General features: G+C 35.6%; 3 protein-coding genes and 1 long non-coding RNA gene across 9 annotated transcripts; all 4 read right to left on the bottom strand.

Annotated features, from left to right (window-relative positions):
- Positions 1-2,709: 2,709 nt before the first annotated feature.
- LOC124308712 (uncharacterized) lies at positions 2,710-5,569 on the bottom strand. Its single transcript, XM_046771683.1, has 5 exons — positions 5,461-5,569; positions 5,050-5,244; positions 3,470-3,538; positions 3,002-3,091; positions 2,710-2,786 (listed from the first exon to the last, which is right to left on the bottom strand). The coding sequence occupies exons 1-4, from the start codon at positions 5,529-5,531 to the stop codon at positions 3,067-3,069; spliced, it is 360 nt and encodes a 119-aa protein (XP_046627639.1). The 5' UTR covers positions 5,532-5,569; the 3' UTR covers positions 2,710-2,786; positions 3,002-3,066.
- Positions 5,570-8,452: 2,883 nt separating this feature from the next.
- LOC124308704 (uncharacterized) lies at positions 8,453-13,545 on the bottom strand. Of its 5 annotated transcripts, XM_046771671.1 has the most exons (8): positions 12,282-13,545; positions 10,318-10,490; positions 9,720-10,003; positions 9,446-9,646; positions 9,087-9,336; positions 8,934-9,002; positions 8,759-8,848; positions 8,453-8,687 (listed from the first exon to the last, which is right to left on the bottom strand). In XM_046771671.1, the coding sequence occupies exons 2-8, from the start codon at positions 10,438-10,440 to the stop codon at positions 8,637-8,639; spliced, it is 1,068 nt and encodes a 355-aa protein (XP_046627627.1). In that variant the 5' UTR covers positions 10,441-10,490; positions 12,282-13,545; the 3' UTR covers positions 8,453-8,636. The 5 variants fall into 5 exon arrangements, with proteins under 5 accessions (XP_046627627.1, XP_046627625.1, XP_046627626.1 ...); XM_046771669.1 differs by having other exon boundaries at positions 8,453-8,848; XM_046771670.1 differs by having other exon boundaries at positions 8,453-8,848; positions 12,969-13,545.
- A 158-nt stretch (positions 13,546-13,703) lies between these two features.
- Positions 13,704-15,809, bottom strand: LOC124308708 (NPC intracellular cholesterol transporter 2 homolog a-like). Its single transcript, XM_046771680.1, has 3 exons — positions 15,630-15,809; positions 14,687-14,994; positions 13,704-13,984 (listed from the first exon to the last, which is right to left on the bottom strand). Exons 1-3 carry the CDS (start codon positions 15,715-15,717, stop codon positions 13,901-13,903), a joined length of 480 nt encoding a protein of 159 aa, XP_046627636.1. The 5' UTR covers positions 15,718-15,809; the 3' UTR covers positions 13,704-13,900.
- Positions 15,810-16,935: 1,126 nt separating this feature from the next.
- Positions 16,936-18,688, bottom strand: LOC124308713 (uncharacterized). 2 transcript variants are annotated; one of them, XR_006909063.1, is made up of 2 exons: positions 18,561-18,688; positions 16,936-17,408 (listed from the first exon to the last, which is right to left on the bottom strand). It is a non-coding gene; the product is annotated as an uncharacterized LOC124308713 (long non-coding RNA). The 2 variants fall into 2 exon arrangements; XR_006909064.1 differs by lacking the exon at positions 18,561-18,688 and adding an exon at positions 18,161-18,360.
- Positions 18,689-19,260: the final 572 nt, after the last annotated feature.

Raw genomic sequence — 19,260 nt, 5'->3', positions numbered from 1 at the left:
ACGATAGCCCGGGACCTCTAGAGGAAGGATTGAATAAAGACGCGTATTTAACGTTTGAGCTGTAGGGATATTTAGGAACAGAACCGACGAATTCTGACAATATTATTATTTCTTTAATCTTATTTTTATCTTTTCTTCTCTACAGTTAATTTTTGTAAAACCATATCATTATCTACTGACAAAAACCATTGTACTTGAGCTTATCGCTAATAAAATTTATATTCTATTTAAACATGCACTCGTCTGTCTCGTTGTCAAATATATTTCTCGAACATAAAACTTTACCTTGAAAAGGGGAGGGGAATAAACCAACAGCCAGCCAAGGTAGTCCCTGGTCTGGAAGGTTGGCGGCCTTTTGGGTCAGTAACCCACAACAGAAATAGGCAGGCGACTCTGATTACTCCGAGTTCGCGATTAGAAGGGAGTACTGGGAAACCCGTATCTCCGACTAGGTGACATACGCCTCTCTCACTTGTCTCTAGCTGGAAGCAACGGCCGAAGAAGCCCTTGTCTTTCCAGAGGAAGCAACGGGCGGAGATGCTTGTTCACATATCAAGGCGGCTTTGGTGATACCTAAGTCCGCATAGTTCGACTATACAGGGTTCTTGGGTCTGATAAGCTGATCCAGCTTTTCACCCATCAGAGGGGGTTCCTTATAAATCTATTGTTTCATCAGAATCTGACAAAGAACACACAATAACGGGCTTATCTCATAGGCTCTGGCCCCAAGATAAACCGTACCCGTTACAATATATGTATACAGTGCCACCTCGTTATATCGCTGTTGGTGTATTTTCCCTCGAAGCACATCCCCCCACCAACCACTCGTGCGCATCAAGCTTTCGCAATAACGCGAATACCTTGTGCGCAGTAGTAGGACCTACGGCGAAGTAAGGGAACTATTTATATCCCGGTTCTCTTCCTTTATACCCCCCGGAGACCGCGATATAACGAGGTGGTATTGTAATTTGATTATTTCGCCTATATTTTGATACCAAGGGCCAAGTAACATTGCTAATCTGGATTAAAAATCTCGTAATGAAATCGACTTGTGGTTCCAATTAGTTCTAAATACTTTTCCAACCCCTGATAAGCTTACGATATCCTTACTTGTATGAAAAGATTAACTCTGCGGAACAATATGGAAATGGAGATAAATATTACGAACTTTCGCAATCGAATATTTTTTCGTATAAAATTACCAAAGAAACAAAGTTTTCATCTCTCTGTCTCATAAAAACGTTCTGCCCCGCGTGAACAAATGAAAAAGAAGATTTTAATAGCAACAGGTAAAAAATATTATAATAACAATAGTATACCCATGAAGTTGGCGGTGGGGTGAGATGTCGAAAACAAAAAAAAAGCATTTAGAAAAAAAGACTTTTTTTTTATAATATTTTATAGAAAACTACGCGGATCAACGAAAAATTACGAATATCCACGACTTTTTATGAAAGGTAATTTCAATTTTGGACCCAAAGATTACCATTTTTCTTATTCTAGAACCGCGTTGAACTTCGTAGAAAAGTAAAAATTTTATGAAAATTCCATACTAGGAGTAAATATAATTTTGCTTTCGTAAAATTTCGTACGAAACTACGAGGATTAAAGAAAAATAATAATCAATATCTACGACTCTGTATGAAAGATGATGTCATTTTTTGATCCAAATACCACAAATATTTTCCGCAGAGAAGCGCCTTGAATTTTGTAGAAAGGTGCAAATTTCTACAAAAAATTACGAATTTCTACGAAGAATTATGAAAATCTACAAGTTTCTATGAAAAGTAATCACAATTTCGGACCTAAATCATCCGCTAGATGTCACATCTCTCTCACAAGGAAAACTTATTGCAGACAAATCAAGTACCGAGCAAAATTTCGGCTTACATCCGAAGAGTGATCTTCTCATCTTCTGATCGTGAGTACGATTTAGGAAGATCTAGTGAATCTGTCGTATATTTTTGAACTCATCTTATCTCCGTTAGGTGAGTCTATGAAAAAAAAGTTAACTAATAATATGATGATCATTGAAAAACAACGATTTTTCACAAATATCAAAACCAAAAAGTCCAGGAAATTACGCCAGTCTGCGATGATATGCAAAAAAATATGCATTTCTACAAAAATGGACGCCAACGGGTCAGAGCAGATTACAAAAATCTACGAACAACTATGAAGAGTGCGATAATCAACGAATAAATTCAATGCCAAAACTACGAACTTTTCCGAATTTCTCTACCTAATCGTAGGAATTTTCTTATAAAATCGTTAAATGAAATTCGTAGTCTGGCGTAGAAATTATTTCCACCAAGGTAATAACAACAATGGCACAAATAGGTTTACTACGATTTTATTGTTGCTCAAGGGAATCGGTACAGTTGAATTGAACATCATTTTCACACCCCTAGACGTTAAATCTGATTCAATCGTAAAGGATTAGATCCGTTCACGACTTTGAACAACGTTCTCATCGTGTGTGTTTGCTGCGTATTATCGTGATCTATATATATATTCACTATTTGTTTAATTGGCTCAATGCTATTATCACTTTTAATATTGATTATTCGTCAACTTATTATTAACTATCTGAAAAACAATGACACAGTTACAGGATTACTCCAGGTTAATCAGGTATAATTTATTTTCAACCAGTTTGAATCGCAAGTTTAAGTCGTATAATAGCTGACGGAAGAATTGGAGCTAGTGATACGCCCTGCGCTGCTTACAGCTGTAGGACTCATTTGTATTAGGATTATCAGATACGTTACTATGGATCCCAGCATCTGTAAGCACGTGAAATGAAAATTAAGTCTCAAGACTTTGAAACAATGTGACGTATTTGCGTATCTTGTCAAATGGACAGGTATCCATTATTTCCCGGCTTTGAGATTACGCTTAAAAATTTCATTTTACTCGATATGACTTCATACATTTGAGATATCACTGCGGAAAATTCATTCAATCTCTGTACTTTCCAGATAGTTGAAATTAAACTTACACTTTGAACAAAGTTGTAATCCAGAGTAAAAAATCCGCAAGCATTCAACTGTACGGAATACTGTATCATCTGTACTGAAAAGTTTTCAACCTACAGAAAGAAATTAAATATATTCTAATTAATCGTCTATTCAAATACCCACTACTTAATATATGGACATTATTACCGTCACGGATCAACGAGAAGTAATTTTTTAACGTGTATTCTGAGCATGTCGAAGAGTTCTAATATGTTGAATTATTTTAATTGTGACTAAATGAAGAGAATTCAGAAATTAACATTGCTCACTTCGTTCTAGTTTGTTCGGATTTTTCACTGAAATTTTCCATACGACAAAGGAAATATTTTCAGTTGAAATGAAAATTTATTGCAACTCATAATTTTCGCCTCTTTTTTGTGCACGTGTGCATAGAAATATTCATCATTAAATCTGATCATCGCGTGTTTTCATTACACTTGAGTGTTCACCTGCTTTTGAAGTTCGTTATCCACTTGCGATGATAAGATTTCGTAAACAAAGTATCCGGTTCTTTGTATCTGAAATAAGAAAAATCCCTAGTTGTATACCATTAACCACAACTTACACGTTTTATCTCATGATCATTCTCTTACGATGTATAAACTCTGTTGGAAAATAGATCAAAAATTTCAATGACCAGTTTCAGTGGTTGAAAAACATCGGATTGCAATTCACTGCAAAACACGAATTACACAGGTCTGCAAACAAAAAACTGCGCAGGTTTTTTTTATACTGTTTGTTATAATTTATTACTCACTGAAAGCGGGAAAAATACTCACAAAATTCCATCGCGTCGGTTTTTTTTTTTCTTGAACTCGTGTTTGTAGTTTCATTTAGAGCGAAACTCCCGTTTAACTCGAATTCTGATATCGTATTCATGAATATAAAAATCTGATTTCTTACTTTCATTTAACATGCATCAGAGTGAGACGAAAGAATACACACGAACAGGGAAAGAGAAAATGGAAGCGTGTTCGAAGAAGTATCAAAGAGAAGAAGAAAAGATTTCATACACGGGGAGAAAAATTACCCTGCTGTTACTATAATCGTGATGTAATACTTGCTCCTAATGCAGTTTTTACAGTGCTGCATCAGAAAAATGCGTCGTCACAATTTAAATCTTGTGCTGCCGAAATACATAGTTTCTCCACAAGGTAGTAATTTTTTTCATAAAGACCCATAATTTTTGTAACATGCATCAATAAAAACTGCATTAGGTGTCTTTTACATCACGATCAGTAACAGCAAGGTAATTTTTCTCAGATTTTTCTCTCCGTGTAGAGAAAAAGAATGAACCCGGAATGTTGAGTATATTTCATGAGGAAATTGTTTGTTTAATTTTATAATAAATATTGTTTAGTTTATTGTTATGAAACGATGGTTGTTTCATTATTGCTATGTTTTTTTTTTTTTATACAAACACCTTGTATTTTACACTTTACTATACTTTACGTGCTGGAAGCAAATGAAAGTCATTTTTGGATTCAGAACACTCGAAAAGATAATGTTTACCAAAAACATCCCATGCAGCTGTATTAAAATATTTTTTCCCAGACCTGTGTCATCAACGTGAATGTACAACAGTAAGAAATGGATCTCCGAGTCACTTCGGTGATGAATTATTCCTCATACCTCATTTTTCATTGTCCAGCAGGAGTGACTGATGACGAGAACTTTCGAGATATAAATCCAACTCCAGAAAGCCGCTGACATAAAGTTTGCGTTCCCGACATGAGTGAAACCCACGTTTGAAATATCCCCGAAAATAATATACAACATTCCGATGATAACTACAAATGATATTCCCATGGACATGAGATTTTGTAATCCAAACGCCGAGTTTACCTCGCGAGTCAACTTGCAAAGCTCCCAATGAGCCTTCCTAGGGAATTTTGCCCGTTTCAGATAATACGATAAAAAAATGACTGCCACGTAATAGAGAAAGAAAACAGCTTTGGATAATGCTGAGAATAATAATCACCCTGTATTAAAAAAAGGTAACGCAAACATCTTTGACACGGTAACTCACTGAATTTCACTCAACAAGTACGATGCTCTCCTGCTGAAACCTTCTGCTTCGATACCATTGATTCCGTATATTGGCCTCGCTTTTTCGCTGTTCTCAGATAGCTGTAATCGTGTCTTCTTGGTACAAAGAGCTGAAAGTTTTTGCGCTAATTCTCGCAAAACTTCGTTCAAACGTCGAAATTTTTCTCGAAGATATCTGCAGAGAATATACCAATTGATCATCAAATCCGTGAAAAAACTGCTGCATTCAAAATTACCGACGAACACGCCCTGAAAGTACCATTCTTTTCATTCTTAATGAATGATCAGATTGATCGCGTCTTTGTTCTAGATCCAGAAGAGAAAATTTCCAAGAAACGGTAAATCTTCTAAAGAATTTTCTAAACAGATATGATTGGGTGTTCCACTTTACCCCAAGCTGGTACAGAAGTTCAAGTCCATTAAAAGGATCACGAGCAACGGATAACGTACAGCCATCGTCATGCTCAAAGTGTAGATTAGAGATCCACACTGTTTAGCTATCTGTGTCGTCAAGTCATAAATTATCAACGCAACAGTGACTAGAAAAATGACGATAACTTTTACAGGTAGGCAAGTGTTGACTTCTCTGCACTTCTTTCCTGTTCCAAAAACACTTTGAAAACTATCATCCAGAACGGACATTTGCTTTATATATTTGACCATCACCTGCGAACCACGGTAGTAATAATCAGCTAAAGGGAGGGGGGGAGCTAGAATCATACTTATTTTTTAAAAGTTTTTTTTTAAGAAAATGAAAACACTTGGAGCAATTTGAGTTTAAAGGCTTTATTATTTGTAGTTGCAAGGACATTTTAGAATTTTTTATTTGATATTAATAACTTGTGAGCTTCTACGGTGGCACATCTCCTAACATCACTGTCCAACTTGTAATAAATAGAAAATTTTTTTCGAATTTAAGACACCTTTTCGGGTTCGAGCTCGTAGCTCAAATGTTCAAAAAAATTAATTTCAAATACATACGGTCATGAACGGATAAAATTTATTTTTCATGTTACAAAAATTTGTAGCAAAATAATCTCGGATTCAAGTTCAAATATATAGCTACGAACTCGAATCGATAAACAAGTTTTACAGATCATGTCACAATTTCAAGTCGATCGGATAAAAATTGACCGAGAAATCTGCACCGCCGGATTGAAAATGCGGTCGTTTGTTACTGATATACGTCATGCCGGCATTTTGTTATTAATTTGAGTGAAAATAATGTAAAATATTGTTGAAACTATAAATAACAATGCCCTCAAACTCATTTTCTTTATAAAAAAAAAACTCTTACGAATAGGTATGATTTTATATCGTCCAAGTATAAAAAAAAGTCTCGTGAGGTAAGTGTACCAGTAATTGACCCTTTTATTTTCCAAAATTATAAATTGACGACGCAAATTGCGAGTTTCTCGATTACTAAAACCAATTGCTAGAGGGTTAGACACTACAAATTTATTTTTTCGTAATATTAGAACTAAGGATCAAACAGATATAACCAAAAACGGTCAGAATTGGTCCAGGGTCAATAATCGGTACACATACCTTAACATGATACGATCATCCAGGCTTCCATAAGCTCAATGGTGTAGGAAAATTAATAACTACGATCATCACATTCGCAGTTACCTTTCTCTGGAACCAACATAAGAATGGTGAAACCAGCGTGACAATGAAGTTAACGTATATAATGATGCGATACATCATGACGGCCGAGGTTGGAGAGCCATTATTGTAGGAATCTACGATAATCTTCACGCATGACACCCATATCATTATCCAGTTTACAAAGATCACAATAACCGTGTAGAGATGCGTCAAGAATGTCGTACATTTGCTTCCATTGGGTTGGTCGTAACCGGTGAGACCTAGGACCCAGTTTATGTAACCAAGCATTCTGACGGCATCTTGAAGGGTTTTTGGATTTGAGAAGATCATGTTCTAATCTCAAAGGTCGCTTCTGAGCGAATAGCAAACGGTTCCTACAATCCTTCACTCAGTTGAACGAGTTCTATCCACATATGTCACCAGGTTCTACTTAAGAAAGACCGTTGCAAGTTAACTCAGGAAGTTTTTAACCAGAGAAAGAATGTGGAGAAATATGTCGATGTTCCGTCACTTCCGTTACCACTAACCATTTTCTAATCGATTGATAAAATTGGTGGAAAGTGAAGGCCTCTGAGAGATTGTCCGTTCACAAAATTGTTCAAGATGTTCCGATAAAGGCAAACGACACATTTCCGTATAGCTTATTCGCTATATTATAACCTCGTTCGGCTGATCACCGATTCTGAAATTAAAAGACTTTTAACATAGGATGTCGAGTCGTAAGCCGTTGTCGTAAAATAATTATAAAAGAATAACGGAAATTGACGCGATTATCATGCTTGCGATTGAGTATCTTCTTCCGAAGCATTAGCAATAACGGAGAGATCTTTTTCCGGCCTCAATGTGAAAGATAATTCATTTTTCATCGAACCAAATCTTTCTTACTCATCGTCAGTGACGCGCTTGTATAGTGATTTCAGTATTGATTACAAAAACAGTGAATCGTTCACGAGAAATATTTACGAATGTTTGCATTCCACATTGCAAGTGCGATTTTATGCAATCCAAAATTTTAACCCTGTACGGATGATGATTTTCCTTAATCCTCGCTATCAACGTTCCACGTTGCATAGAACGATTTTAATCGGGACTCACCGAAATATTGACTGGTTCGTCCAATAAATTTCTAGAAGCTTCTATAAAGCTAATTAACGCATAATAAAGAACCTTACCGTAGGCAAGGTAACGGCTGACGTATTTTGCCAGAAAACAATATTCGCTGCGTAATAAATCGTTTCTCATTCACCGTCACGTGCCTAATTATTACTACGTCCATAAAAATAGAACTTCCTGCGCGCACTAATTGGATACCACAATGATTACAAATTCGTTATATTTATTTAACACTTTGAATTCAATTTGTTGAACGCTTTAGTGATATTGTCTCAAATTTAAACGCGTTTGAAAATTCTCTCAAAACACCTGTCAATAATCTGATGTCGATTAGCGATCATTAACATATCCCGCAATAAACGCGATCAGGATATCCCAAAATTCAGTTGACTTAAATCTCAGCGAAAGTAACGATCCGTAATGAAATGTTTGAGAGATACGAGATAACTCGAGAAACGTATAAAAATTCAAGAAAACTGAACGAGCACTTCAGTAAAAATCAGCATTTTTCTCAAAATTCGCTGCAAGTCCGGTTTTTGCAGATTTCTTTTTTCAAACGATTATCACAGGTCAAAAAAAAATAGGTGGAGTCCCAAAAACATTCATTTTTAAACTTTGTTTATCAATTCTTTTACATTTGTAGTTTATTATTAATTATTTTTGTATTCAGAACGTTTTTATTACTTTCTATTGGATTCGTTACTTATCCTAATGTTAGCAGTAAAATGCATTTTGCACTTAAAATTTGAAGATCATCGATTGCAGAATTTCGTCAGAAATAAATGAAAATAGCAAAATCTGATGTTTCTGCAGCGAATATCACGCCGTGAAGATCTTGAATATTCAACTCATTTGAATTAGGATCACCAGGTAGGTCGTTACGGATCCAATCACCTGTTATTCAGAGCAAACAATGCGCACAGAAATAGATACGAGTGTATAAAACCGTTAAAAAATTCAATCACCTGTTGGAGGAATGAATGGTCCAAGGTTACCAATCCGCAAACGTCAAAGCTAACAGGATTTTGAAGCATCTGTAGAGAAAACTCTCTAATCTGCAAAAGAAAGACAATATTCAACGAAGTTCTTGTGATAACATTCGATTAGAATCCGTCACGTTGAACAGAATATCACCGGTACCTCTTTTTGAAGTTCGGTATCTACTTTTTTCCCGAGAAGGTCGTAAATTACTTGCCCGGTTCTTTGCATCTAGAACGACAATAATCTAGGGTATCGAAGCTTAACATTCAAAGCTACACAAGTAATTAACGAATATATGAATTTAATTATTACCTCTGTAGTAACCTTATAGCAAGCGTGACAGATAACCCAAATTTTATACCCATAAATCAAGGTCCATGCAGTCGGGGAGATTATCTCTTTTAACTTATAGTAATTGAAACTCTTCGATGAGAAAGTACTATAAATAGTGTATGACAGTCCGGTGATCATGACAAATGATTCAGTCACAGACAACAGATTCTGTACGCCAAAGGCCGTGTTCATCTTCTTAGTCAGCCTGGTCAGACTCAAGTGAGTTTTTCTTGACAAACGAATTTGAATAGTGACGAATTACAAGTCAGGAATTATAACCCCGTCGTAAGATCTAAATACGGTATCATGACATGCGACGAAAATGGCACCATGCTCACCGAATTTTTTGTATCATGTAGTACTTGTCTTTTACAAGACTTTTGGCTGCAGTATTTTCATCTTCAGGTACCGATTTCGCTACCGTAAAATTCAGAGGATACATCTGCAGCTCTGGTCTCTTGCTACTGTCGGCACAGTCAGGTTCTATTGTCAATTTCAATATACCGATGTTCAAGTCTTCGAATTGCTTTTCCATGTATCTGGAACCCGTGATGATCGGACATGGAGAATTCACACAATTAACGTCATTTTCAGGGGGATTCATCGACTTACCTTACAAAGGTGCAGAAGTTTACGTCTAAAATAAGTGTAAGAAGTATCGGATGATGTAGGGTCGCCAAAGTGCCCCATATTGATTGTATCGATTGATTATCCACCATACCCCATATCCGCGTCCATACGATGTCACAAACGGCCACACCGAACACGAATAAGAAAATGCTGATAACTTCAACCAGTAGCTCGATGTACCGTTTTGTATATTGATTACGAGATTCGAGAATAGTTTCAAATGAGTTATCTATTATCATCATTTCTTTGAAAGACGCAGTCAACGTCTGCAAAGTTATATCACACAGTACATCAATCATTGTTAATTACTGAACTAGATCCCTCGACCCATGGTCGATATTGTAAAGCCCAGTTTATCGGTAACTAGCAAGTATGTGTTATTAAAAAAATGTTTGTCCTTTGGCCCAAAAGTAACCTCTTCAACTGTTTTGCACAGCTATACCGAAATATGAAAATTGGAGACGACATAGTGGACAATTTTGAATTTTTCATTTTACATTCGCATGAATCAATTAAACTACTTCGACCGTGATTAAAATGATAATTGTTATTACGAATATTAACATCATGCGCTCACTACCTTACTTCGAAGCCATATTATGATTGGAGTCATCACGGTAACGGACGAGTTTGTATAAACAAGTGCTTTATACATTAGAAGAGCCGTGGGTGAAATGTTGCCAGTATCTGAAGCCTGTGCCATTTTTGTAAAGCCAACATAAGTTCCAAGCCATACTCCAAGACTAACAGCGACTGTGTAAAATGTCATGAAAAATAATGCAACACGGGATTGGTTCTCTTGCCGATAGACACCTAATCCCAGGATGCAATTGAACTTGACGAGCAGATTTATCGCGTCGTAAAAGGTTTTCGGCGTTGATATAAACATGTCTCAGTTTCGATGTTCGTAAACCAATGGTTTCTCTTTCTTGGTTTTTTTTTTTTCTTAATCTCCAAGTCACAACTTTGTCTAGTTTTTCGAACACCGCGTTGCTGTACTATGAACGTTTAAAAGCGAAGAGGTTGCCAAACAGTCAGGTAATGCAACCGGGGCGATCTCGAAATGTTTGGTTCAGATACATCAATGAACTTCAACAGTCGTTCATAATTATCTTCGTAACGAAACTGGGAGCGATATGAATCGACACAGTTGAAAAAAAAGAAGTTTTACCCGTTACTGTTGTGTACTTTATTTTTGTCTGAGTTGCAATTAGATAACGTGAAAATAAATTATTTGTAACGGGTATGCATAGGTAACACCCTAATTGCTATTATTATTCAATAATTTCCACTACAAAATGAATTCGGGGCTGTTTGATTGATAATGAAAGAATATAGTAACAATTCCAATGGTTAGATGGTAAGATTACGTACGTGGTTGAACTCTCAACGGTATTGTAATAAAAGCAAGACGAAAAAGTTGAGGCATTGTAACTGGATGGCAAAAAAATGACTCGAAATTTTTTTTTTTTTTTTTTCACTAGCAATTTACCTTTTTTCTTCCATACCATGAAACTTCAACGTTATTCAAGTTGGAGGCCCTATAAAAATGTTCAAGTAACTAAACGTTGTGTCAATATTTTTTATAACAACATTACGAGCATCATCGCGAAGATCGAGAGATTCGCGGCCAAAAAAAAAAAATAAATAAATTAACAAATAAAAGAAAAACGAAACAGTGTTTTAGCGATATCATGTCGAAACCGTAGAAAACAAGTAATTTGAAAACCGCGCGTAACGTGCATACTATGGACTTTTATTTTTATTTTTTTCTTCAAATTGTTCATTGCTTCGGAAGATTGTCGAATAATTGCGGTAGAAAAAAAAAAAAAAAAGTAAATAGAAAAATAAAACAGAACAAACATTGAGGGCAGATTTATATTTTTTTTTTCAAGTGACTTGTAATTTTCTAAATTCTTTTTCCATATCAATTTCCTGAAATCGGGGAAAAAATTTATCATTTTGTACAAGTAATACGATACCTAGAGTAATTTTTCGTCGAGTCTATGAAAATAGATCGTCAAATTTAACGCGTTCTATTTTGCGGTGTACAATCGTTTTTTTTTTTTTTTTACAATTTTCTCAAGATACACCGAATATCAAAAAATTGTCAATTATATGGAACCGGGGTAACAGCTTATAATAGCACATAAGTATTATGTAATAATACGTATGTACAAAGATCGCTTTTCTTTGTACATTCAATTATCAGGATTTTCGATCATCAGAATGCCTATCGACGACAATTTGTCCGATTAATCGAGTTTCCTCTGTATTAATTCAAACTACGTTTCAATACAAGTAAAACATAGTATAAGTGTGTGTTCGTTGAATTGATTAAATTTTTTTTCTTCTCACCTTATCGGAGAAAACAGGAGTCAAATTTGTATAAAGATAAACAATCTATCTCATTAGTCGAAATCAGAGAGTATCGAAATTTGATAAAAGATAGGTGTGAAATTGTAGTTGAGCACTTGTTTTTACGCATTTTTCGAGATTCGTTACCTGGGTCACGTGACAAGCTTTACAAAAGCGAATAATCACCTCGATTAGATTCGTTTCGAAAGGATTTTCGAAGTCATTCGAACCAACGAAATTCGGCATCTCGACTCGAAGTTCAACGAACATCCCGCCCGATCGACTTGCGCGGACTTTACATCGGAGATGAATCTTCCGTCACAACAAAACAAACGCTTCACGCTACGGACGAAGAAAAGACAACACATCGCGACGTGTTTCGACCCGTGCTTCGAAGCTTGCGAGTTCAGACGCGACTGACGACCGTTTCAAGTTCATAAGGTGAGAATCTACGTCGTAATATTCAGTGTTTACCTGTCCGCCCGTAAGATTAAATTGAGGATCGCGTCGTTTCGCGTATGCTTCGAGCATTGAGTGAAGTTCCAGAGTTTGAGAGATGTGAAAAAAATTTATATATATTATATATTGTAATAAATAAATAAATGAAAGTGTGTACAGGGTGAGGCATTTAAATCGATAAACTCGAATAACTTGAGAATGAAGTATTTTCGAGAAACACGTTTCAAAATAAGTTTCATCGTCTTCGAAGCGGAATCTAATAGCTATAACTTTTTTTCAAGTCAGTGGAAGAGTTCGCGACACACGAAGATCAACTTCGTGATTCGTTTTTTTTTTTTTCTTCAGAATATAAATAAACGAAACCTCGGCTTAGGAAAATGTTAATTGTACTTCAAATGATGAAATAATTTTTACCTGATGCCAATTTCACGTGAAAATTTTTCTGCACACCTTATATATATTATATATAATTAATCGACTGTAACTTTTGCTAGTTTTCAGTTTGCTAATCTGTGAGTAAATCTGAATAATCAGACGAGTGACTCGGCAGTTCCAAAGCTTTACGTTGACGGCGCCACTTGTCGATGTTCAAGCATCATCCGTACGAACCGGCCAAAAATTATCGACTTTCATTTGAAAGCTGCGAAAAATTGTCTCAGCTGATTCAGCGAGTAAATTAATTGTTTATAACTATTTTCACACTTTGACGTTGACTTGTCATCGCGTGGCAAACACTTGGAAAGAATCCACTAAAAACTACAACATTGTTCTTAGTTTTTGACTCTCATTTTTTTTTTTTTTTTTTTTTTCCTCTAAACTATTCGCTCGCGATACTTTTTGCAATTTTTTTTTCTCCCACACTTGCGGTAATTTTTGTAACTAAGTAAAACAATATTTCTTCTAATCTCTTCTAAAAATTCTTTCTGCGTTAAACAAAAAATATCGATATCAATTCCTACTGTCGAATACATCGTTGCAAAGTAAAACAAATACTAACGCACACGACAGTTAAAAAAATAAAAAAACTTCTGTACACTTGTTCATTTTTTTTTTTTTTTTTCCGGTTACCTTAATTTTTGCAAATTGAATTTCAAAATGCGGGAGGTCAGGATAAGAAGATGGAGGACAGAAAAATCGCAGATGCGGGAATCAAAAAACGCGTAAAGGTTTTAATTGTTCAGTTGTTTGATTTTTTTTTTTTTTTTCAAACTTCTCTCTTTGTTTAGATTCGAGTGATGAAAATCGACGTTACAAATGAGAGGAAGAAGTGTTTGAAAATAACAGAGAACCGATGTAAAAATTCAATTCGAATTACATGTTGAGTGATGATTAATAGATATCAGGTACTATTTTTTAATTTGCGCTGGCACCTCGAAACACGCAATGTCTTCGTTGTTTTCGACAAGGGCCCAATGCACGTTCACGTTTGTCTGCAAATAAAAGGTAATTGAAATTATATCTGTAACGTTTACGTACGACAGCAATGGTGAAAAAAAAAGACTGATAATTGAAAAATAAATTTAAACAAATTTTTCAATCAAATTATATTTACGTACCGATCGCACAATTTCTTATACAGGGTATCCCATTTAAAAAAATGTACTCAAATGTATCGGAAACTAAGCATTGAACTGAAAAATGTTTCTGGATGTCTGCTGGGCCCATTGAGGCCCAGCTTTCGTTTTTCAAATTGAACCTCCCATTTTTTTTCTCATTTTCGAATTCTTCGCAAATATTGACGTATCGCTGACACTCTTTTCACGAGAAAACTTCGACCAACATTTTGGGCCTGTTCAAAGACGAGAACCAAAAATAGCCGAGGTATAAACCTGGCTCACTTTTCAATGAAAAATAAGAAGCGTGCGATAAAAAACTGGGAGGATCGATTTGAAAAACAAAAGTTGGTCCTCAATGGGCCCAAGAACTTGGATACTCATCCTATGTCAAAAGCCCCTTTTGTAGGTACGCAACAAATTTTGCCCGAAACATTTTTCAATTTGATCCTTAATTTTCTACATATTCGAGCATATTATTCGAAATCGGACACCTCCCCTTATGTACTCAAATTTTAATCAACTTTCTTACTTTTAGCGTCGATCATAATAAGTCAGATTTATATATAATTTACGAACCACTGGATATTTTCTACTGATCGGGAACCTTCTTTTGTAAATGTATTCGGTGTCCTTCGTCAACGGACAGTCGACCTTTGACCCCGAAACGTCGAAGATGTAATCACAGGCGTTCGATCCGTCGACGCTTTCGAAAGGTTGCGGGAACCCTCCATTCAAAGCGCCCGTAGCCTTAGTCGTCAGGGTGTTGACGTTTCTCGTCGGCTTGAATTTCAGCTCGACCGATACGATCGTTCCCTTCTTTAGAAAACACGGCGGCTCACCGCAATTTGCTATCTTGACGGTGTTCGAGTCCGGAAACGGATCGTCTGCGATCGATGGTAAAAAAAATATACAATTTTCTTCGCCCTTGATCGTATTTTTTCAAGCATATTTAATGTATTTGAGACAAAGAAATACTAGAGCAAAAACGACGAGCACAAATGTTTTTTTCTCTCCACGTTTCGTGTTGTTTCAGTTTATGTTCCGATAGAAGATAAAAATAATTCGTCACGAGTTATCAACGCATTATTATTTTTCAATTATGAATCACGGGCTGGTTGATTTGACATTTTGTTTTCTGATTTCGATTTTTTCAACTACTTTCTGGATTTTTTTTCCATATTATTTGAAAATGGAAAACAATTTTTCAATAAAACGGAGAACCTTGAACAATTTTATTATTTGTTATTAACAGTTGAAATTTATGACAGAAAAAAACGGAAAAAAAACAACACTAACATGAATAATCACTCAATTTTTACTATAATTTCTAAGAGTTTTGAATTTTCGTTTCATTTCAAAATATCGTTAGAATTAAATTTGATCTTATTAACAATTCAGTAACTTTTCAGCTTTTAAAAAATTTCCATTTCCATCGATATATTTTTTTATACTCTTCTTTCATCCTCCGATAATTTATCCCATTTTTTACCGTACAGATATCCTTGATAATATTACTTACTGGTGCCACATTTTAAAACTGTAGTAGCGAAAGCCGATTCGCTGGCCAAAACCAAAACTAGAGAAAGCGCAAAAATTTCCCTCATCATCCTGTTGCTGCTGCTGCTGCTGTTACGGGGTTCCAAAATCACCACTGTAGTTTCTCGATTCCAACGCGACACTGAAACGGCTTCGGATTCCCGTGGAAAATTCAAGAAGCATCGCAAATATCGCCCGCGATATCGGACACTCGCTGCCCGTGATATCTTGACCGTTGAAACGGGTCGCCGAGTGACCCAAACCCGAGATAACGAGGAATTTTTATCTTTAAGCCACGAATCTTGTTGTACGCGACTTGAAAACCAATTACAAAAAAAATAAAATTAAGAAGAAATAAACCAGACGATTGTAACCGAGATCTGAAAAATTCGATTTCTAATTTCAGGTAAATTGTTTCTCTCATTTTTCGATCGATTGAATAAAATCGCCGAAATCGAAAAATTATATTGCGTGATCATTTGTTTTTCAGCAAATAGTAAGGGCAAGACGATACGCATAATTCCAATTGTATGAAATCAAAAATAACTTTGCTGCACTTCGGAAGTAAATTTGTGTGCAGCTTTTTGTTGAAAAAATTTTTACAGTTTCTAAGGGGGTAAATTGTTGAACGGTTCGTGTGCCGGGAGCTGAAACGCAGAGTTCAATAACAACTTTAAAAAGTTGACAACTTTTTATACCGAGGGCAATCGGGTGCACTTGCACCGAAGAGTTCAAAGAGCGTCCAACCAGGAGATTATCAAGTGCGACGAACGTTTCCAAGAAACGATAATATATTCGTTGTGAAACTTGCAATCGGCGTAAAACGTTCGACTGAATAACGCGCCAATTTCTCACGAATTGTTTGTCAAATTTACGTCGTCTTTTAGTTGAATCATTTTCTAAAAAAATTTTCGAGCCGCAAATTTCTTTCCGCTTCTTTAAACTCGCGATTTCATATATTTCGATTCATTCGAGATATCGGAGTCCAGAAAATCTAACAATTGGATAATTTGTGTACATCAAAATTTTTCAAAATTTATCCCCAAGGGCTTCTCAGTAAATTTGTTTTACTAACCCTAGCTAATTTACCGACGTATCTCACTTGGCTTTGGATCTATCTCGATCCAGCGATGGTAAAGCAGATTGTGAACAAAAATTATACAAACTTATAGGTGAATGAATTTTTTCACCTAAAATTTCACTAACATTGCATTCGATCTATAAGTATCCAATTTCATCTATGATCAATCAATTATCGACTGATATGTTAAGCAGTAATGAGCTTGGGCGAAAATTTTACAAACTTTTTTTCCACTTTCCTTATACATCTATAACATTTTATAATTATATTATACGTAGGTATGTAATAAAAATTACTTATACTTACGTATAGATCTGTGATGGTGAGATTTCAAAGCAAAAAAAAAAGAAAATTCATGGTGGAATTTCATGGGATCTTTTTTTTTCCCCTCTCTCCCTTATTTGCAAATTTTTTACCCATTATCCAATATTAAAATACACAAAAAAAAAAGAAAAAATAAACAAAAGAAAACGTTGCAAGAATATCATTTCGTATAAATGGAGAAAAAATGTAATGGTAATGTTAAAAACGCTAACAACTGTGTGACAATTATTACCGGTGAATGCAGTGCGGACGATTGCTACATTTATGAATTTGGCATTACGTTATTTGCGCCGGCACTTCGAAGCATGCGATGTTTTTCTGGCCCTCAGTCAAAGCCCAGTGGACCTTCAGGATGAGCTGTAATGAAACGAAGAAGGTAGAAATTAAATAAAAAAATCAGCTCAAGGTGTGATAAATTTAACGTTCAAGTTCAAATTGGACTAAAACGTTAAAAAAATCCCTTATCGAATAAGTGAGACGCTTGAATATAAAAAAATCCATCAATTCGTTAATCAAGTCTTACGTACATGAAGATTATAATTTTTTTTGTTTATACAATTTTTTTTTTAGATCTATTCCAATTACTATGTTTGCATTATATAACAAGATTAGAATATACAAATTTTTAAACGAAAACTGAAATAAAACCGCCTCGGAGATAATAAACAGCGGAAATTTACATGATGGATACGTGCGTGCGCAACTGAATTTGCTTTTTACGTGTTTTTTATTTATTCATCTATTCGTTTCTTCCCACGTAACAATGAATATTTCAGAAAACTTTTTGAAATCTTTCATGAAAGGAAAGAAACATATCAAAAATATTTCAAAAAAAGGTTGCTGCAAGTTGAAAATGTGCGCGCCAGAAACTTGAAAAAGATTTCTTGATTGTTGTTGTTCTTAAAAAGATTCTCATAATTTTTCTATAAAATATTTTATTGAAAGTTTCTTAGAAAGATTTCATGTTATATGGAATAACTTCCTTGACAAATTATCGCCAGATATATTCATCATTTGTTAGTCGTTATTAAAAGGATTATATATAATTCATCAAAATTTACCTTTGATTCATAGAAATTATAGTAAAATTGTGTAGGGAATTTTCTTACTTTAGCGGCCCTTAATTGTCTTCATTTTCGATCGAATCTAACTTTTCCAGGACACAATATAATGGCATAGTCGGTAACTCGTTACATTGAGTAACTGTATTCTATTTTGAAAAAGCCAGCTATATCTGTATTTGTTTGCTACAAGAATTGAATAGTAACTTGCCGACATCATCAATCACAGTAGATCAGTATATGATCTATTATGCCGGTACGACTTACTGCCGTCTTTTCATACCGACGAACACTGCGAGTGTTGCATTTTACCGACGTACACTTAGCCTACCTGGCCCCTGAATCTGCAAGAAATATCACCCGAGGCTTGCTCTTTTAACTACTATATGGTTATGGATATGGATATCTTAGGGCCTATGGTTAGTGCAGTTAGTGGCAGCGCTAATACTTTCTGGTCGGTACCATAGACAGAGCATGGACTGCGCTTTCCCTAGTAGTAGAAAAGAGACAACCACGGTCTTACATACAGGTCTGGCATCTCCAGCTAATTTTTGGTGGTGGGGGTGACTCCGCTAAAAGTACCCGTGTTTGCAGTTCCTAATGTGACCGTCAGAGTCCTTGCGATCTAGGGTACAATGTACAGCGTATACAGCAATACTTGGAAAATAAAGGTTATGTTCTCAGCATGAACAAGTCATTAGTACCTTTAAAAAATACCCCTAGATCGTTGCGCTCACCACGGTCAGAAAGTGGAATGCAAAAACGAGTAACGTTAGTGGACCCTTCCCCCACCACCCGAGCTGCCAGACCTGTATGTAAGACCGTGGAGACAACACTCTGCGATAAAACTTGTCCGCACTTTTGAGGTAACGTAACAGGAATTGTCTGAATGCGATTTGATCTCCTCTTACGGAAAAAGGGATATTTCACCATAAGATTCGATAAAAGAAAGGCGGCGATCGTAACCTATAAGCCCCCGTGCTATAAACCTTAGAGCATACGGTACATGCTCTAAGCTATAAACATACTCCGTAAATACTAAAATATGCATTCGAAGCGAATGAAAACTGAGTAATTGTTTTAACTTCAAGCGACATTAAATCCGAAAAAAAGGTAACAAACGGTGGATCGCAAGATCATAGAGGCAA

Source organism: Neodiprion virginianus, chromosome 7 (assembly GCF_021901495.1).
Source record: "Neodiprion virginianus isolate iyNeoVirg1 chromosome 7, iyNeoVirg1.1, whole genome shotgun sequence".
Classification (NCBI taxonomy): Eukaryota; Metazoa; Arthropoda; class Insecta; order Hymenoptera; family Diprionidae; genus Neodiprion; species Neodiprion virginianus.
Note: the sequence above shows the minus strand (reverse complement) of the source record. Positions and strands in the feature narration are given on the sequence as shown.